The sequence below is a fragment of the Pezoporus flaviventris genome, unplaced genomic scaffold, assembly GCF_033815535.1.
Source record: "Pezoporus flaviventris isolate CSIRO_AGI_PZ_B2104156 unplaced genomic scaffold, CSIRO_AGI_Pfla_v1 ptg000097l, whole genome shotgun sequence".
Lineage (NCBI taxonomy): Eukaryota > Metazoa > Chordata > Aves > Psittaciformes > Psittacidae > Pezoporus > Pezoporus flaviventris.
Window position 1 is genome coordinate 2,360,997 of NW_026892645.1, and position 22,136 is coordinate 2,383,132.

Sequence of the window (22,136 nt, forward strand, 5' to 3'; positions counted from 1 at the left end):
ACTTCCAAGTGAGAGCAAAGGGATACAGGAATCAACCTAAAGCTCTAGCAGTCAGCTCATAAAGTCAATTAGCAAATGGAAACCAAAATACTCATACTACCACAGCCAGGTTTAGTGCACACTTATTTTTATAAGCACTAAACAGCCTCTATAATGCAAAAAGCACCGACAACCCTGAGAAATGAATCCCTGTGGAATATAGTACAGTTACGCACAGAAGCGGAAACTAAGATACATTACAACATTATTTTCTGATCAGCAATAGCTGCAACAGCAGTGTTCTCCCGTTCAGTCTCTCCATGCATTTGTGCACTGAATTTCTGACCCTCTTAAACAACCCCTGTCACACAATCATAACCTTAGAATATGTATAGTGAGATAAACACAGCAATCAATGGCAAGAATGACTTTATCATCATCAAAATCTAGGATAATCATACACTCGAGACATCTTTGCAAAGTGTATTTTCCTATTTCCATTAAACATGACACAAACATCCGGGGAGGTTATGAAATTGAATAAAAAAATCTCTGGAAACTAAACGGAATACAGCTGCACAGGTTACTTCCTAACTTTTTTCCCCTTCTTTAAGAGGGGAACCCTAACCTCAACCTTTAAGAAAGTATAGAATTGCTTCTCAATAGCAAGAAATGAAGAATCCACATGGTAGAAAAAAAGGAACCATCTTGTTTTGTGCAAGAAAAGAGTAAGATCTCTTGGGAAGCAAACTCTACAAACCCTTGACTGGAACTTCTTCCTAACTACATAACACTTGGAGATAAAGAGTCAAACTGACATACATTAATATTTACAGGGTGCTCTCTGAACAGAGTGACATTCACCACTGTTTGGCTGCTGATCTTGCAAAACTTTGAGAGACACCACATTGGGGTTCTTCCTGCTCAGAGAATGAGTTAATCACACTCAACATTTGCGAGAGCCAGACTCCACAGAAGAGAATTGTACCTGACATATATTTAACAGAAGGAAAAAATAATCAGAATATCATAAATTTCAAGGCTGACTTCAAATAGAGAAGTGATCTGTACAGCAAATAGCACCCAAGGAAAGATAAGCAATGAAACGGAATGCCGTAACAGGTAATAAACCAAAAGCACTCAGTTTTGTGGGCACAATGACTTGATTGGGTTTGTAATAGCCATAGATTAAATTATATTACATTTCCAAAGTGTTTCAATTCTTTCTTCTGTCAATGGCTATTTCAGTGCTGAATAAAAGTCATTCTATCACTTAGAGGGCTGCAGCTTCTTCATCTCTAGCAAGTAAAAAGCAGATTTTATTCCATGAGCAACTCATATATCTAATGACAAGCATGTCACAATACTACACTTTCTTTGTCAAAAGAAAGAAATGCTTACTTTCTATCTTGAAATATGTAAGAAACTGGGCATGTGAACGCAAGAGATCACACTGGGACACAGAACAAACAACAGCAGCACAAATACAAAGAAGTCTCTTACAATGCTAATTAATCCAGCGATAAATAAACTCTGGCGCAAACATTCCTCACAGGAAAGCAGGTCATTAGCATTGATGAGATGATATAAATGATCTTCCTAAGACATTTAGAGCAGACCCGCTCCAAATGATACTCACGCCTTGCGATTATACCACCAGTCAAACACTTTACATCTACCATCCAGTGGAGAACATACAGTATTTGCATGCAAGACTGAGATTCCTTTTTGCTCCTCAAATCTAATGGAATTTTAAAAGGAATTAATGGCTAATAATTAAACACCAAAACTAAAACCTTTTACTGCTATAGCGAGTCAAAACCAGGCACAGAAGCCCAGAAGTTTGTGAAGCCTTTTAAAATGGATTTTCTGCTGGAGATGCAACATCAACAATGATTTGCATCAGTGATTATCTTAATTAAACTGCTGTTTACATAAGTAACCTTGATTTACTTTAAATGTTGTTCGGTGTCATTAGACCACTCATTTAATCGTGCGCATTTCCTTTAGCTGAAGCCTCCTCCCACCTTCAGCAGGCTGTGAACAGCATTCTGCTACAAGAAGTAAAGCCAGAGCAAATTTAATCCTATACAAGCTTCAGTAAAGACCCACATTCCTCTTGCAGTTTAACAGACAAGGTTAGACCCACTGGTCACAAGCACATCAGGAGACATCTAAAGAAGCTGCTACTTTAACATGTTAAATTTAAGGAGGAAAATAGTTACTTGGAAGTCTTATACAAGTTCCTCTGTACAAAAATTATGGAGCACGTTTCAGACCCTTACACTATACTAGTTGTGACAGTATAGAGTGTTGACTCTTCAAGCTGGGCGTAGCCAAGATTTCTGAGGATGCTGAATGCATACTGTGATCCTGTGAAGGAACACGTGCCACCCCTGCTATATATGATGCTTTGAATGTCTTAAGTAAAAAGTGTTAAGTAAAAAGAAACTACATTCCCTGCCTTCGTTTTTCTACATTACATTTCTCACTCAAGGAGGTAAGCTCCCTCCTGATGCTGCAGTGACCGGCTGGCACACGTAGTGCTGAAAGTCTTCACTAGATCATAAATTTGAACCAAAAGAGATGAAGAAAAAACAATCTAAGATGGAAAAAACACCAGGATAACTCTGAAATGAGCAGTGGCAGATGTTCAGAACACAAATCAAGACCAGTGGCCATCACTACCCCCTGAATTCACTCCACAGTAATGCTAGAATAAAGTAAGGTTTGTTCGGCAATATTTACAGAATTACAGAGCTTAAAATTCCATCCTTCCAAGAAAACAGCTCAGCCACAAATGACTGTGCTTGTTCCAGCGTGTCATCAGCATGGATGATTGCAATGATCTGCTCAAGGCGTACAATCCATGAGAGTAGCACTGCCAAACAAACAAAAGCAAAGAGTAGGCAACTTCCAAACTAGTTATTGTTTTAATTTCTTAATAATGAGTGAAATTTGAGTTCCAAATTCAAGATGCCCAAGGATAATAGGACAAGTCTAGAAACCAAAGCTAGGGCAAAGAGGGCTCTCCATTTCTTTTTTATAACCATCCATCTTCAGCTGATTTCTTGTTTCTTTTATAAAGAGCAAAACAACCAAACAAAACACCCACCGTGTAGTTGACGAGCTGCCTCCTTTCATTCCAAAGGGCTACCCAGGCTCTGCTTGGGCAGGCAGAGCCAGGCACCACTCACCCTCGGCTAACAAAGTTACCCGCAGGGCCGCTTTCACATTCTCCTCTTGCGGGGCTCCGAGCGGTTGATGTACAACTTCACTCTGCAGAGCAGCACATGGCTCCAAAGCTCCCTATTAATAGCTACTTGGAACTCTGCTGCCATCGGACTTTGGCTAAATCAGGCCAATGTAAAGGCTTTGGAAGCAACAAGGAAATTAATGCAGCAAAGCAGGACATCGATGCTCATCAGGATACCTGCTGCCTTCAGGACCCCTCCCAAAAGCGTCACACATGCCTATGTCACTTTTTATCCTACTTTAATTCCTTATCTTCTTTGCATCACGGAAAACCACAAAACCTTCCCTCATCTCTACAACAAAAGATACTTCCTCCATTTAAAAATAAAATCTTTGCATGAATTTAAAGTTTCTGTTTAACCATGTTATATGCACAAAATACTAGCCACATCCACCTCAGTACTTAAATGGCCTGGGCGAATTCTTACAACTAAGAAAAGATCATTCATATGTGGAACAACAGCCACTAAGTATATTTAAGTATCTTCATTTGAACATGTATCACTGGAGATTTTCAGTGACTAAAGGAAATTACTAGCGGTTGGGGCATGTAGAGACTGGAATTGTGTTCTAAAAACCAAGAGTTATGTATGGCACAATAAACTGGTCTTATTCAACTTAACTTTCTTTCACAATTACACATCGCATGAAAGGAAGGAGGAAAAAAAAATATCATCAAAACTCCATAAAGATGAGGAAAAATGAAACTAAGAATATTTCTGAGCTATTAATCTTTCCTGATAATGAAGTACTTGAGGATGACTCCTGAAAACTCGCTTTCATTTAGATGCTTCATTTATTTTAATCTGGGAGATAATTAGAGGGAAATCAAATCCATCTCCGCAGCAGAATGTTTACCTGAGATGCAGCTCAGACTTCGCAGTATTTCCCCTGTGTGTTCAAACCCAGTGCTATAGATATCATTAAAACTTTACTTAGAGTAATGTCCGTTACTTAATGAGCATCAAAACTGGAGTCTGCAATGTTTGCTGCTGGTCAGCTGTCAAAACAGGAATTCTTTCTGATTTCTTTGCAATTAATAGGCCAAATTTTGTTTTCCCTGCTGGCAGGCACAATTAGACCAGCAAAAAGATTACAATGGGTAGGTGAACTAGTGTCCAGCATTCTCTCTCGAGCCAATTATTTAGTTATTAGCTTTGGCCTGCAGACAGAGGAATGATGCCATTTATCTGTAGTTACCTGTAGGAGTGTTTGGAGAGGGAATGTGGGAGCACACATCGGAACTGGCTGAAATGCACCAAAACAAGCAAGAGCTGGGACACAAAGCAAAAGCACTGCAAAACCTTTGCTAGTGAAGGCAAGGCAAAAGCAACTGGTGCTCAGTTCCTGTCTTTGATGTAAATCTCCATAGGCGATCAGAATGAGGTCCTTTACATGAAGCTCACGGTATGATCGTGTCTCTCCCAAAGCTGTATGCACCATCATGAATAGTTCAATGAAAAGTTACTTGGGAGTAGAAGGGGTAAGTCTCACCTGAAGGAGGAGGCAGCTGTCATCCATGGGTTCCTGTATACCCACACAAAACATTATCAGAAGATTGCCCTTTGCAGCAAGAAACACCAACTTATGGTGAAGACATACAGATATTCATCAACAAGATGCTCTGTTAACCAGATTATCCACAAAAAAAGCTGCAACATTGATGAATTCTTCTTGTGACCAGCCAACAGTTTCTCTCATCACGCACTAATCCTGTTATAAATTATTCAGGACTCGAAATGTATCAGAGAAGAACCCTCAGCGGAATGAGCGCTCCACACACACCAGCGTTCTCCAGGAATTTATTTGTAGTTATCATTTTCCTTTATTCCCTATCTAATATTTAGCTAATGAATGCTTGACATAACTTCAGCATGAGGAAAGACATGACTGGTTACATAATTACAGGTTAAAAAAGATCTTTTTTCAGCTCCATGCACTGAAGGAATCTTAAGGGTGAAGGTTAAGTACAGGCCACACACAGTACAGATTGCTTTGCAAGATACTCTGTACACCGACCACAGCAACCTCTCTGTGTGGCACTGCCTCTGAAAGAATAGCTTGATCTTGTAATATTACTACAACAATAAAGATTGTTTTAAGTATTATCAGTCATGTCTTGTTCATGGGACTCTGTCTACAAAAGGACAGCAGGTTTGCGCTTGAAATCATTACAGAACATGAATAACATATTTAAGGTTGCCACTAAGCACCAAGAGAAGAACAAGATCAATATTTTAGTATGAAGGCAGGCCTATAAGCAAGAATTTCTAGGGGAAAAAAAGAAATCTCCCTTTCATATCTCCAAGGAACTGCTTAAAACAAGGTATTTCATCAAAAAAGAAGACACTCTTTCTCTCAGCCCGATCCCCACCACAAGCACTGCTGTGCAAGCTGCTCCAGGCAGTTCCTCTCATTTCTAGACCATAGATTTAACTATATTTATTATCACAGATCAAGCAAGCGATTTCTAAATACAATATTTATACTCTTCAGCTCCAGTGGGGCAATTCATTCAGAGTAATTGGTGACTTTCAAGCAAATTAACACACAAAATTTACATCTCATGACTTCGGAATGAAAAACAGGCCTCAAGTAAAAGAACAAGTAAATAAATCTGAGTTACTAAATGGTTTGCACCAGTTCTGAAGCAAAGGTAAGATATTCTAAGGGAACTGATAAACCCTGATTTACTACCAGTTTGTGGACATTTTCAATTCCTTGAGTACTTGCGTGGCTCCCTGCACACTTAGACCACTGCTCTAAGAAAGCAGCACATGAAGTGATCAGAGCCAACCTGTGAGACCCCCATTTGTTGGACTTGCTGCTACTAAACACAGAGTACAATAAATTGTTTTCTTTCCCTGACTTTCCCTTGGCAGATCCACAAACCCAAATACTCTTTTTGCACCATGCCACTAAATCCATATTCTACAAGCTTTTCTGAAAGAGTTACCACTGTGGATGCAGAAGGAGTCACACACACAGTGGGAACTCATCATCCTGGATAAACTGACATAACTGTGTGAAAACAGTTAACTTTTAGAACTACTACAAGGTACTGATACAAAATAACTCAAAGTCAACACACTTACTGGATATCTTTTCTCTTTTTATTCTGAGGGTCCACCAGACGAAGAGTGTCTCTGATAACAGCTACTTTCACTTCTTCATCAACAGGGCTTGGGACGTTTTCAAAGACTCCAGGAGAAAGCTTTCAATTACAAAGGGATGCAATTACTCGGCACAGACCTGAAGATTATTTATTCCACATTTCCTCAAACTTCATGCTTGTCATGTATGTTTTAAATACACAGTGATTGACAACAAAATACTTCTTACAGGATACACAAATACCTTCGTATTTTCAGTATGATATTATAACATTTTTTGGCAATTTTCTCTAGCAAATTGAAGTATTAAGAAACAGACTACTGCCACTGTTACCTTTATATTGCGTATATAAACATGAAAAAATGATTAGCAATCCCCTAAACACAATTAAGCCAACTGCAGGGGATGATGAATAAATGTATTCATGACAAAGATGATGGAGAGCTTTCACAATTCCAATAAGTCGTATTTCTAGTGCATAAGATTAGCAATGATTTCAAAGCAGAAAATTACAGAGAACCTTGGCAGTTTCATATTAGTAGACAGCTTTCATCTTTCAAACAAGGAAAAAAGGCCAGCAAACCAAATCTAAACAGTTTCATTCCAATATCACTGTCATTTTGAGAGCTCTTACCTCTTGCTCATGTTCTATTCTCATGCTGGGGTTTGCATTTACTTCAAGTAACATCGGCTTCAAGTTTTTCATCAGGAGAATGTCAAACCCTAAAATCTGTACATAACAAGCAATGTGTTACTTCAGTTCTACTCAGTCCTTTTCTAGAGAATGCAATGGTCATCCATATGTCAATGAACAGGAGGAAGAAACACTTGAGGGGCAAAGAGAAATAACTAAGAAACATGACAAATCACTGAACAATTCCTGAAGCCACTTGCCTTCAATATTAATGGCTACTTTCATGCTACTCCCATCTCAGAATACTGCATCAGTCAACATGGAATCTTAGCACCTGTGACAAGTGGGTCTTAAAACTGCAATCATCTTAGCAGCATTAGGAAGCTCCAAAGCTTCATAGTTACAACATCTAAAAGATGGAGACAAGTGAATACTGCTATCAAAGACTGATATCCATTGAAAATTCTCCATATATGTTTATGCCTAATAGTAACACAGGTCAGGAGATAGGGATTCGTAAGGTAAAACCTGGGGGTGAGGAAAACCTAAGCTCTGAGCTCATGCAGTGCTACTCAGTGTATGCAGCACACCCAACCAGTGATCAGCATAACTAGAGAAAGCTTTTAGAAAAACAATTAAACATCCAGAAAAATAATCCATGCATAGAAACAGCGGCATTCCTGGCAGAAATTCCAACCTACCTGGAAGCAAGTTGGCCCGGGCTTTCCTGCTGGTATGTCAGACTGATAGTAAACTTTCAGTTCTGGTGTCAGTGCAATAATTGTTTTAATCACCAGTGAAATTATATCTGACCACAGCTTTTTGACATCAGCTCCTCTGGAAGACAGCCTGCATAGAATGCTGGAAAAAGTCCTCTTGCTGCCAGTGTTCACATTGTCAGAATGGATGAAATTCCCGCTATGGATATTTAGCGAGTAGTTGGTTAAATGCATAAAAACCTGGTGCAAATTTTTTAGTGTGGGTTCTTGGTAGGGCTCTGTACAGAATCTAGAAAGTCCATCTTTGGCTATGTAAATCTCTAAGGGTTCTAAAGATTTCAATAAGACATAAAGACGAATATCAAACTTCAGTTTGTCAATGAGCAGTGGTTTGCAGATGTACTCCTGGACCACAGCTGGCCGGCTCTGGATGCTCCCTGTCTGCCTGATATCACTTGGGTCTTTAATGAGGTAGATTCCATCTCCCTGGCACCCTCCATCAGGTTTCACAATAAAAGTGGGCTTCCAGGATGGATCGCTGTCTTTCATCATACGAACCTGGAAGGAAAAGGATTACACTGAAAGACATTAACTGAGGAAGGGGAAAAGGGCTGATGAAAACCAACAAATTGCAGTTATAAACAGAAATAAACAAAAATAACACAATCACATGACTACAGCAGTAAACACTGTGGAAAAAAAGGCAGACAATAAACAGCACTGACAAGCACAGAGACAAACCAAAAATCATGAGCAGGGAATTAGTAGTACAGCTAAAAGGTCACTTTATTTAACAAGCCATTGTATAAACTACACCAGGAACTTCTTTTTAATGTTACATACCAATTTACACACTGAAATGCTGTATATCTCTTGCACAGAGAAATGCATCCAGTTCACAGAACTCTTACAGAGTTCTGTCAAATACTCATCACTGCTAACAAGTTAAATTAACAGAATCATTCCAGAAATGTTTTTTTCCCAGAAGAAATACATTACCAATTGAACTTACTACATACGGGTGATGGGAGATGCCCCCACTAGAAAGGCAATAGGAGATGTGAAATTTTGACACCTACTAACACTCTGTGAGCATGGGTATAAAGGTCACCAAGACACAGAAACAGCATGAAAAAGGAGGAAAGAGGAAAAAAAAGAGGAAGAAAAAGGTCAGCAAACCAGTAGCTTTCAGGATCAGTTTCTTTCCATTGTTTGTAGTGCCTTGCCATGAAAGAGCTCTGTTTGTTAAAGTCAACTTTAATATTTTGTAAGAACGTCGCTGGAGGACTCTGTGACCTATTTCTGTGTTGTTTACAGCAGCGTGGACCTCAATATTCATCTATCCAATTCTCTTGGTGCTTTGTGATATCCATGAGTACAGTATAAGCCATTATATCCATATCTCAAGGTTTTTTTCCACACTGTGCCCTAGATTCTTGGGACATATGAGGGAAAAGGTTTAAATGGTTCACTGACAGAAATTATGGTAAGAGTGATGGGGAAGTATCTCGCGTTTGTCAGAACCTAACTGCCCTACAGCACTGAAAGGGAGCCCTAACAAAGAATGCAGCTACAGAAAACGCAGGACACAGGCTAATACGTTTATCAGCTACTCATGGGATTTGGAAGAATAAAGCACTTAAAATCTGTTCTTTTCAAAATGGAGGGATGTCACAGTAGAGATCACTCTTTTCTTGCATTCACATGTTTTACAGCACCAGACCTGCAGCTGCTATTCTCTCTATTCAGCCAGACACTGCTGAACGGCAGCGGTGATCTGGTTTTACACAAGCCTGAGGCTTGCCAGCAACAACTGAGATTGACTTTAAGAAGCCTGAGGATACAAGCTCACAAAGAAAAAAACCAATCAATTGCCACTATCAGCCCTGGCCCCACAGAATGAAAGAGAAGAAATCAGCAAACAGGAGAAAGCTGAGCACCAGTGAGATCATGGGGATTTTCAGACAGCACCTTCTGCTGCACTACATCAGGCTGCAGACCCACACGAGAGCTCCCCCAGCCACAACATTCTCAAGGCCTGAAGGACTTCTGGCTCCATCCTATCCAGTTACTTATTTCATTGAGAATCACCCTGCTAAAAGCCTTCCTATTAACTACAGCAGAAATTCAAGATCAATTATTTAGACTAGGATTTTTGCCATGGCCAAGTGTCACACTAACTCAGTGAAAGAACCTTCTTCACAACAGGTCACTTTGAGGGATCAAACGCCACAGTGGAGGTCAGGCTACATAAACTGCATGTGGATAAACAGGTCCGAGTAGATTAGCAGACCTAGATGTGCAAAGAAGGATAGCAGAATTTATGCCCTAGTCTTTTTACCACTGCAGAACAGCATTGCCTTGACGTGACATTTCTCCGCATACTCGAGGAGTTTCTCTGGTTGTTAGTCAGCATCTCAGAAAGATACTTGCTTAATCTTAAACCTCCATGACTAAACATACCCTGCTACGACTCTAGTTGTATGCATGAAGTGCCAATCATGGTCTACAAGGGCAGAAAGTAATAAAGAACATCTATGAAACCAGCCAGGGCAATCTGCCTCCCATTCTCATGTCTGCTGTTCACGCCTCAGGCTACTTCTGCTCTGCTACAGCAGCACCTTTTCAAAAGAGATAAAGCTTTCTGGGAACTATTGTTACAGATGCAACAGCAACCTGCTTTTGAAGCACTGCGGCTTAACAATCCCTGGTCTCATAGATCTCATACTTAACTCTTTCCACTTAGCTGGAAAGGAAGTAACTTTCTCCATCATTTTCTAGCCCAGGTTAAGTCCAAACCTTACACATGGCAGATGAACACAGAACACTGGGGAAATGGATAACAGTAACCCAGAGTCAGTTTGGGTTTGAGCAGATTGACTCTCTTGAAGAAAGCAGATGGTTTCTTCATCTTCAAGGAAATTTCTGACAGTCATCTTCAAATTCTCCACAATCCCCTCAACTATATTCTTGCAAGGTCTCATTATGAGGAAGTTTCTCCAGATACAGAGAATTCAGTCATATAAGAAAATTAGTTCATACAAAATGAGGTATTTCTGTGTACTGAGCTTCACAGAAGGAAATTATCTTTAAAAGCACATTAACAGTTTACAGTCAACAGCAAGAGGGGAGTATGATGTCTGAGGGCATGAAAATCTGATCCATTTGCAGGTTTGCCTTTGGTGAGGAAACAGGCTGAACGCACACAGTGTTCTGAAAAGCATGCATACAATGGGCAATAAGATTTGACAGCAAAAAGACTAGAATATTCATATCAATGCCTAAGAGGTATCCAAAAGCTGAAAACCTGATTAAACCACCAAAAATATGCTGTGCTGGAAATTAGCCTGTCCAAATTAGATTCTTATTAAAAATTAATCATATTAGGCCTATTCATCATCCTCACAGACAACACAAAGAAGGCAGTATGAGAGCAGTAAAGGCCCTGGTTTGAATCCCAAGCTAGCTGCTTTTCAGAAATTGGAATTTCCTATTAGAAATAAGTCTTTACACACAGATTCCAACAGATTCATCTCTGGTAGTGAAGGGGTGGTTACCATAGCACCTGACCAATTTGCTTATTTGTAATTCACCTTCTGTTATGGTGAAATGCTAGTGTAAAATGGTTTAGAAGGTAAAAAGTAGCTGAATAATGAAAAACACCTATCACCAAATGATACTAAGGGAACTACCATTTTGTTGGTATTTCCCAAATGAAGGTCATCCACAAGCTCAAAAGTACAGCCTTCTCAACAACTACTGGCTTTTAAGGCACAGAAGATTAATATTAGATTAGCCATAACATTTCCCACCTGGATTTACAGGAAAGTGGGAAAAGCCAACAGCATTTGATCAGTTTCTGATATAAACGTATGCTAATAGTTCATGATCCTGTTTACAGAAGTGAGACACAGTAAGAATGTTTGAGAGAGAAGTTGTCTTGAAATGTTACAGTGCTTCAGGAGGAGGCAGTGAAATTTAAGGTCTCAAGAGTTTAATCTTTCAGTTGTCATTTTTTTTATAGGCAAAGCCTCCAGGTGTTCATGTCTCAGCCCAGCCCTTTGGGACAAAATCCTATACCACAGACAGCACCAAACCATCTTCTCGTGTCTAAGCTACACCTACACTGACAGAGATTTTATTTTCAGTAATTAACTGTGCCCCAAAGGACATGAATACTAGTAGTAGTGAAGGTACAGCAACACTAGCTTGAGCATGACACATCTAGAATATATACACAGTAGCTGCAGCCCATGACAATACAGCTTTACTTCCAGAAGTACCAGAGATGCCTAAATCATCTTGTGCTCAGGGAAACACATACACGACATTCACAGAATCAAGTGTATGCCAGTTCCTATGGGGCTATGTCTAACATGCAGGCACTGCCAATGCTGTATTGTACTCGTTTGTGAATAAGCTGAAAATTCAGTCTCCAAGAGCTGATGTTTTCCGCAGCATTAAGGTCCCTTGGTTGTAAAGCAAACAAACCTACGTATGAACAAGTAAACAACACAACAGACTGGAGAGCTCCTACTGATAGCTCAGGGAACAAGTGAAAAGTGTTCTGAACCATTTATGGTTCACAGTGATTTGGAATGTTCTGGTTTGTAGTTTTTCTTGTTTTGGAGGGGTTACATTACAAACTTGCGTTAAGTAGAACATAAACTCTTACAATATAAAATATGTTTGATAACAAGAACTATGCTTTTCTCAAACACAGATGGAAGAACATATGCAAAGGAAACTCCTAGGAGTGTGTTACTGGACATCTGTTATTCTTGGAACAAAAAACGAATCATTTTTCTCTCCACCAACCGTTCAACCAGAGAAAAGTATTTATTTGCAGTGCCACCTGCTGACAGAGTGCAGGTCTGTGCGTGGAACCTGAGGTACAGACCACGCTGCTACCAATGCTCAGTTCATCAGCGCCTCGCAACCAAGACCAGGATGATTCCCAGGAGAACTATCACCAGAACCCCTAGTGCACCATTCTGAAAGTTTACTTCCAAGTCATTTGCACTTATTTACCTGTCACTGCTAAATTGATTGGATAATTTACCCTCCTTTTACAAACTGGTCCTGCCTCTAAAGCAATAAGGCTGAAGTACTGTTGGGATTTCATTGCTTTTTACTATTAGTGGCAGCGCCATCGCAGTGACCCAGCACACTTGAAGAGTATGTATTAAAGGATGTTCATGGATTTAATTGGATTGTGGATATGGTAATTAGCTAAAAAGTAACACACATTTTAGAAGTCTATTAAGGTCCATACCTTTTTCTCTCACTTTTCCAAGCAGAGCGTACTGTGGAATAGAAGAATGCACTGGGTGGGTCAGAAAGGGTTAAAAAAGAATGCATATGATATTTTTAAAGATAGCTACAACAACCAAACACCAAGACCCAGCACCAATTCTTCTCAAAACAGATGAAAAAGAATGGCATTTTATTACATTCTGAATATTTAAACAACACAACTACAGTCTGGTGAGAGAGTCAAACAATTTTTCAGGAAGGTGGGAGTGTATTTAACATAGCACGGAACAAAATGCTCCTTTGAAGGATTTGGATATAACAGGCCTGATGGACTAAAAAGATTTCAGGGACAATGAACCTGGTGAAGTACCACACCCCACACGCTGCATTGCAGCTTCCTCAGCCCTTTTAAACTCAGTAGAAAATGCAGGGAAAGGGCTTCTGGTTCTACCATATTTACTATTCAGAGATCTCTTCTGACATTGCAGAGGTGTGTAATTGTTTTGAAGTTTATTCCAGAATGTAACAAACAAAAGCAGTTCATCCAAACTATGTCTGATCTCACACTGAAGATGTCATCCCCAGCACCCAAGTGGGATTTTAAACAACCTGGTAGGTATGGAAAAGTAAAGAATGCCATGGTGACAATACCCAACAAGTCATACTATTTTGAGAGGAAAAGCAATCTACCTCATCCACAAAGAGGGGAAGTTCTTCTGGCAGAATCCAGGATCGAGGATAGAAGTTATATTCAAGAGGAAATAGATCCTGCATTGTTCTCACTGCCCGACTCAGGGTAACTTTTCGTACCATCTCTGTCATACCTGGGAAAAGAACACACAGTGTCTAAAAGCCATGGAAAACCTGCACTGAAGTCTCATCCTCAAAGTAAATTGTTATACTATTACTCATGCTACTGGTAAGGCACTCTAGTCATTGCTTTAATAAAGCTGAAAAGCTTTTAAAAGGTAAAAGCTGACAAAATATTTGGATCATTCCCCTGCAGTATTTCATATTATAGGGATTACTCTATCACATTAGAAAAAAAAATCAATTAACAAAAATACAGCACACAATAAAAGAGGGAAAGCTTTAGTCAAACAGTAACTATCTTTGCCATAATCCAAATAATGGCCCTAGCCTGCTATCATTCCAGAAACAGGCAAAAGATGTCATTTAAATATAACCAACCACTCTGTGTGTACTTCGCATTCATTTAAATAACTATGTCAGAAAGAACAGAACATTGTGAGGAGCCCAACTTTGCTGCTTTCCTGCAGCTTTGAAACGTTCCTGGGAATTAGGTCTAGTTCTGAAGGACTGGGTTTGACAGCTGTGCAGGGCATTTGCTTACCAGGTAGAAGCCGGAATACACAGAGGGTGACATTCATCTAACACAGATTTAAACCACCAGAAAACTACACTGTCCACTACTTGAGTGTGAACTTCTCACAGACAGGAGAAAGTCAGGATAAATAAAAGCATCAATTTCTGTATCTGAGGGCTCTTATTCTCACAGCATACAAAAAGCAGCAATAAATCTAAAGTAAAGGGCTTAGATAAGTCAGTACCTAAGCTCTTAGCTCTTACTTAGAGACATCTCAACAGGGATTAAACAAGAGGGAAAAATAAATAAAAGAGCTTAAAAAAGTTGAAGAGTAATCATCAAATGAGGGCTACCATGAACTCTTCAATATTAAAAAATCCATTTGAGGAACTTCGCTTTGAGCTTCTCCCTAAGATAGGCCAGAGGAAGAAACAGAACAGATTCTTCACACTTTGAATCAAAACCAAACCCAAAGACACAGTTATCAATGCTACAGAACTGACAATAATCACAGACTTCACTTAAATTATAGCCCAATACTTATTTTTCCTGAATTCATACATATGAAGTATTCTTTTCATCAAAAACACTTTCTCTCCAAAACAAATCTTAGATAAGTGGCAGTGTGCACTTGCAGCCCAGAAAGCCAACCGTATCCTGGGCTGCATCAAAAGGAGCGTGACCAGCAGGTCAAAGGAGGTGATCCTGCCCCTCTATTCTGCTCTTGTGAGACCTCACCTGGAGTATTGTGTGCAGTTCTGGTGTCCTCAACATAAAAAGGACATGGAACTGTTGGAACAAGTCCAAAGAAGGGCCACGAGGATGATCAGGGGCTGGAGCACCTCCCGCATGAAGACAAGCTGAGGAAGTTGGGGCTGTTCAGCCTGCAGAAGAGAAGGCTGCATGGAGACCTCAGAGCAGCTTCCAGTGTCTGAAGGGGGCCTATAGGGATGCTGGAGAGGGACTCTTCATTAGAGACTGTAGTGATAGGACAAGGGGTAACGGGTTAAAACTGAAACAGGGAAAGTTTAGGTTGGATATAAGAAGGAAATTCTTTCCTGTTAGGGTGGTGAGGCACTGGAATGGGTTGCCCAGGAAGGTTGTGAATGCTCCATCCCTGGCAGTGCTCAAGACCAGGTTGGACGAGGCTTGGGTGATATGGTTTAGTGTAAGGTGTCCCTGTCCATGGCAGGGGGGGTGGAATTAGATGTCCTTTCCAACCCTAACGATTCTATGATTCTATAAAAAATTGTTAGACACCCATCCTGATAGTCCTACCCCCTAAGCAGAAATCACCTACCAAAAACCAGTAATATGCTGAAAATACTATCAGCTGCTTAGGCAGATAGTTCACATTAAAAAACAGCAAAGCACAGAAATGGTTAAAATAATCATATTTTTAAAGCATTTGTTTAAACAAGAAACAGAAGCAAGGTACCTGGAAACTTGTTGACTTGACCTGAGAATATATTATTGTCATGAAATGATACCCCATGCCAATAGATATCACACGGCAAGCGTCTGCCAAAAGGATACTGGAAAAGAGACAGAAGACAAGTTTTGAAGCAATCTGGCAATATCCATTCATTCCTTACTTTTCTAAATGCTCGTATTAAACAGAAATCATTCAAGAACAGTCTTTTGACTGTCAGACGAAAATACACTCTGTATTTTGGTTGCAAAACTAAGAATATTTTGATGGGTTCAACACTCTCAAGTTCAAGATGTTAACAAGCCAGGAAAGGTTTCCAGAAACTAAAAACAAATGACTGAGAGGCATAATGTGTATGGAGAAACTCCGAGCTTGTTATCAACCACAATTAAGGCATGACTCATTTGTAATTTAAAATACTATTACAGGGAATAAAATTTCATTAAGCAGCACTTAATTCCGGCACATGAAGACACAGCGAGAGCGAGTGCTACAGCTGGGAAGTAAACACACTCTGATGGAGTTTGGGGTTGGGTTTTTTCCTCCTCAGTTTAAGGGGTGATAAACAACCATCCAGGGAAAAAAACAGGAGAGATCCTGGAGAAACTGTCATTACTGGCAGTTACTAGATCAACTCCTGCTCTTCTAAAGATCACCAGAGCCCCATGACTTGCCTTTATTGCTCTGTCACTGCAAGCTGGCCACCCACATCCCTTTCCCAGAGATCACCCATTCCCATGGTCACCCTCAACCACATAACATTTCCATGTGCTCTCTTTCCAGTCTCACACGAGCATGAAGCATTTCTGCTCCCTAGTACTTCATTTCAGGGAATACATGGAGTTAGTAGGATTGCTGTAACTTACTATTAAGTTGTCACTGCAAAGCACTTCCTGAGCAAGCTGATTTAGTAGTGTCCAATAAATTCAAAATGGATATTCAAAGATACTTAAGTGAAATAAGTGTATTATTCATTTATATATATTTGGTTATATGGATTCATTTCTACATTCTTTTCTGGTACCAGCAGCTGTAATTAAAAGAAAAGCTTGCAATTCAGTTAATGGTTTGTTGAACATAAATATTTCAACTACTGAGAACAAAGGCAATTATTTCAGCAATATTAATTCCAGCTTCTTTTCCCATTCATACAAGATCTCACCATAAATTGGAAAACTATAGAGTTTCCTATTATCAAAGATCAACCTATTTTAAAGCAGCCTGAAGAGCTCTGGAACAGCCCTGCCAATTACCAATAGCAACAGTTTCTAATACTAGTAAAGTGGGTTTAAATTAAGACTACCAGCAGTAAGAACAAAAAGCCCCATGAATTAGCAGTATCAACAGTTCAGAGCAAAAAAAAAGAAACCCAAGTTAAAATCCAAGCATTTGTAAACCATGTTAAAAAGTTTTATGTAAAAAAAGGACTCTTATGCTTGTTCTCTCAGACACAGACCCACTTATCAGTCAAAAACACCACCCATTTTATCTTCAACTCCATGTAGATAGTTTTAACACCATATGGAATACACTCACAGGAATCCCTTCTATTATTAGGCTGCATCCTTTTCAAATTAACATGCTGTATCTCTGACCACAGCATTTTTAAGACACTTTTGTATTACACATCAATCACCCAACGACTTCAGTACCATTTACTTATAGAAAGAACCATCCTATTTTGCAGAAGCATCTTATTCTTTACTCCAAATGTCATTTTTCTTCCTTTAAAACATTTCTTTAAGCACTGGATATTTTTTTTCCCTTCAATATGACAGGGAAAAATAAAAGACTCTCATAATGCTTTTGAGGGAATTATTTTATTTGCTATTTTAATTAAAATTTCAGTTTCCTCAGTAAATAGCCTTGAAAAATTTAATTTCAAATGCTAATTGAGCAACGCATCCTTTCTCTGTTTCCTCACTTATAGGGATGAGATACCAAATTTCACAGAGCCAGTGGATTCCTCACTTATTTCATTATTATTCAGCCTGCAAAATCCGGTTTTCTACAAGTGAAAATTAATTCTGTTAGGCTCCAAAAGACAATCAGTGGCCTCAACCTCTCTCTGCAGGTATAGCCAGAATACAGATGCAGCGTTGGGTCTCCAAGCGCCCTTCCCACTAAAACCTGAGCAATTTATTTATTTATTAAATGAAATTGAAATGAAAGGAATGGAATTTGCATTTATATAACACCTTTCATCTATGGAGGATATCAAAGCACTTTATAAACACCACACAGAAATCATTTCACAACAGATGAAGAGCGAGCAGCTATGGACTGGAAAATGGAAGCACTGCACACCCGCACCAGCGGTTCAGATAGCACAGCAACTTCCCTGCTCCTGACTAATCGAGATTATTTGGATTTATCCAACAAGGAGATCAAATTCAACTCCTGAATGAGCTGGAAAGGATTCTTTATCATCTGCACTAAACTTGTACTTAAGAATAGTGTTTGGAAATGAACAAGGAAGTTCAATTATTTGGGTCCCTCTGGCAGCACTAGGCAGATAGAAGTTAATCTGATTTTGCTAGAAGAGCCCTTCCTGCTGCCTCCCAGCTCCTGGGGCAGGGGACTAGCTAAAAGGAAAGGTGGGCAATGGAAGTAACTTCCGTCTCATCTACCTTGTGGCAGCTGGAATAGCCTCAGATCTGCACTAACCAATGCCAAAGCAAAGGTGCTTACAGCCACAGAGGGATGGAGGTCAGGAATGTGACTGGAGCCATCCTTGCCACTGAATGACTGCTCTGTGCAGAAAACCAGAGTCCATCCCTAGGATCAATCACTGCAACCAACTTTCAGGTTGCAGTCAATTCACTAACTCTTTGAACAATTCATTTTAAATCTTTTTCTATTCAGATTCGGGGTGTATTTGGAGGAACAAACAAGGAGCCACAAAGAGCTTTGTTTCCAAAGTTGTTCCCATCACTTTGACACAATTACTAATCCTTCATGGTCAAATTTGTCTGACAGGTCATTCCTACCTTTTGATTAGAAGCCAATCATTTAAATTGTCTCACGGGTCACATCAGTCTGTTCCATCATGTTTAATGACAAGTTAAATGACTCATCTTCTAGTCAGCTTGTCCCAGCGTAAAATTTCAACTTATTTCTACGCCTCCATCCAGCTACCGAACAGTGAGACAAATGAAACGCTTAATGCTGGGATATTTGATGCCCGAGACATCTGCTTCTTCCACTTCCCTGGTAATTGAAAGCTAGGTGAAGAAATAATTTATTAAGTGATGAATAAACTCAGGATGCAAGCTCAATTTGTGCCCATTATTTCATTTGGCATATCATGTTCATTTAAAGAACGTGACACACTGAATCAGATAGTCCAATCTAGTGAGGGGAGTAATTGCTTCACTGGCACACACATCAGAGTCCTGCAATGCTTTTTAAAAGGTCCCCCCTGTGTGTTACTCCAGACAGGGCTATCATGGGTGATAATTTAATTTACTTAGAATTGCCACAACTGAAAAAAAGGAGGCTTTTTCCTGTCTTTTGCTTCCAATAACAGAACTTCAATAGTTAAATTGGTCTGTTGGATGCTTTCATTCTTCCCCATCTACCAGTGCAATAGAATAAACTGTGCTCATCAATATTAGCCATGTTGTGAGTATTCTTCCTCTTTTTTTGTCTTCTAATGGCATTTCCCATATGCCAGTTTACTAAAATGAACTACTACCATGTGGACAATTCTGTAATCACACAGTGCATTATGACTTACTTCTATGCATTATCAGGGAGCATATTGCAGTAACAGGCTATTACTGAAACAAAGCTCTTCTGGCAAGTGAGGGTAACTACAGCGAGGAGATTTCAGAACATACAACTTGAAACAAAAAGCAAAGCAAACCAAAAGGCTGTATGAGTCTGTAATACTATGCATTAGACAAAGGTATCAACAAAAATGAGACCACTTTAAAAAGCCTGTGATAGCATCTCCTGCCCAACAAAATATTCAAGCCAGCACATCCAGCAGCAAACATAGAGAAGAACAGAAACAAAGCAATGGGGAAAAAAAGTGTAAAAGAAGTGACAAGGGAGAAGGATCACTAAATCAAAGTCCAAGGTGCAATCACCTTGCAAAGTATTATACAAGGGGTGAGAGTAGAATACCAGCCCCTGCAACATCAGTATTTAAAATACACCCATTTCATTATTAGTTCCAAGACTATTTCTTTCTGCATTATTTGTATGGATCCCACAAGAAACAACATCTGTGTTCCCTCTGCTGGGCCTGCTGTAACAGTGCACCGATTTTCAAGGCTCTTTGGTCATCGCTGACAGCTGACAGTGGCAACACTGACGATGAAACAAATATTTTAGTGCTGTTTTTCTAAACATTTGAAAGGGAAAGCTTTCAAAATTATATATAACTTGAAGAAAAGAGGTTTTCTTGGATTTTCCTCATCTTAATGGTATTTTTCCCTTCAAATCTAGACAATATCTTGCTTACTGATTCCCTGTACCTACTGAAGTCTGCAAGCTTGAGGTCAACACTTTGTCTTGCTCCCATCCTAGAAGACTTTCACCTTCATATTTTCCACAGTGTCAGCAGTACCAGTGAAGAGTCACAGCTAATATCGTGTCCCCTTTCCCTACTCTTTCCCCTTCAGGGTGCGGGGTGAGAAGGAAATAAAAAGAGAGAAAACTCATTGTCACACACACATAGGTACAAGAAAGTATTTCCTTGATAAAAAGTAACATCACATTCACACTTATCAACCTATTTATAAGCTGAATACATTACAGCGACTTGTTCACAGGGAATGAATTATGGGCCATCTAGATGGTAAAGTCAAGCATCACAAAATTCCATATTAAGTCTCTTCTTTACTCAAAGGGGCCAGAAGAGGAAGCAACAGACTAAATGAAAAATATCGACTGAACTAATGAATGGAAGAGAAAGAATATTGAAGGAGGCAGTAAGCAAAGAAAGATGAAGTAAAGGCAAAAGCAATTGCTGTTGGGGTATGCAGAGCAGGAAGGAGGATGTTGATTAACACAGTGCAGAAATTCAAGAGAGGAACAAGAGCACGTGAAACATGATTTGTAGAACAGAATATCAAGTGCCAGGCAGATATGCACAACAGTAAAATCGCAGGAAATAAACAAGGCAAAATTAACCAGCAAGAATGGCTCATTACCAGTGTAATCTGCGAGGCTAACTTATATCAGTAATTCAGCAACAGTCCCTGCAATGGCACCAGGAGCTCTGAAAATAAAACTTAACCATAAGAACAGAGAAATTAGGTGTGATGTCCCCCTTGCTCTGTATGTCACCAGCTAAAACACAGCGCAAGGCTGCTGACAGACACTGCACAGGGGCACTGAGGAGTAAGAGAGTAACAGGCTTTAATTTCACGCCTCTGGAGTTTCCTTATGACTTTGCTGCAAGAGCAGGAGTTGAGAACTGGAGCATTTGTGCAATGAGATTGTGACATTCTCCCACTGGATTTAAATACTAAAAATGTTGAAATTAAATTTTATGCAGCCAGAGAATGAGGAAGCATTACTCTTCCTGGCAATGAGCATAAATGTCTTTGTGGTATTAAGTATTTAGGATGTTATAAATAAACACAGGTAATATTTACTGCCACTCCATCCTCCTTAAATTTCTATAAAATCATTAGGGAAAGAAAATCATTACAATTTAAGAACAAGTTAGCATCTATAATAAGATATATATATTAGAAATCTCTTCAGGATTTAAATAAAGAGTTCCAAGACATCATCTTTGTGCCAGCTCCCATATTGCCATGACTCTGGTTCAGCAAAGACAGGCAGGCACTGAACTCCTCACACAGAACAGAGAAAACAGATGACTCAAGCTGCAGGGGGAGGTGGGGGGAGGCTATACTTTCTCTGCACACACTGATTTAGAAGTGTAAAGCCTGTTATGTATGCTTTGTTAAGTGGTTTAATATTCATTCATACACAATGCTCTTTGACATGCCTTCTAGATAACCTGTGACGCAGAGGCTTTGCCACCAGATCAAACAGCTGATGTATCAGGTAATACCCAACAGATGCCTACTGTCATAAGCCTTATTTCACATACCCTTACTATGAGGGAAGGGTGTACAGAAAGATGCAAAGTAACATAACAGCATGTTTTCTCCATATATATATATGTATATATATACATAAGCAGTACAATTTCTCCGTAGCGGTAGGTTTTTTTTGCCCTTTCCAGCAACCAGTTTAAGCTTTGAAGCATAATATCCGATTACCCCTATTCTGGCTTGCATAACTGACGATGGCAGCTTTGATCATTAATCAAACCAGCCTCCAGATTTGAAATCTAATTAGAAATAACCCCATGGTGGAGGTTACACCAACAGGGATGACCCCTCGCTGTAAGAGCCTGCTCTGGAGAGGAGGCCATGGCGGGCCGGCAGAGCA

General features: G+C 39.6%; 1 protein-coding gene across 12 annotated transcripts in view; it reads right to left on the reverse strand.

The window, feature by feature from the left end:
- The window catches only part of TTLL11 (tubulin tyrosine ligase like 11), a 62,306-nt gene that overhangs the window by 39,717 nt on the left and 453 nt on the right, over nucleotides 1–22,136 (reverse strand). For 10 of the 12 annotated variants that reach the window (XR_009747424.1, XR_009747423.1, XR_009747422.1 and 7 more), the window contains exons 2-6: nucleotides 15,723–15,819; nucleotides 13,648–13,781; nucleotides 7,684–8,259; nucleotides 6,983–7,078; nucleotides 6,330–6,448 (exon numbers count right to left, since the gene is read on the reverse strand). Coding sequence is in view for 6 of the 12 variants with exons in the window: in XM_061476506.1 (XP_061332490.1) it covers nucleotides 6,330–6,448; nucleotides 6,983–7,078; nucleotides 7,684–8,259; nucleotides 13,648–13,781; nucleotides 15,723–15,819 (1,022 nt within the window). In the remaining 6 variants the exon portion in view is untranslated. Of the gene's footprint in view, nucleotides 1–6,329; nucleotides 6,449–6,982; nucleotides 7,079–7,683; nucleotides 8,280–13,647; nucleotides 13,785–15,722; nucleotides 15,820–22,136 lie in introns of those variants that run through there. The other 2 variants (XM_061476507.1, XM_061476508.1) reach the window with 2 other exon arrangements.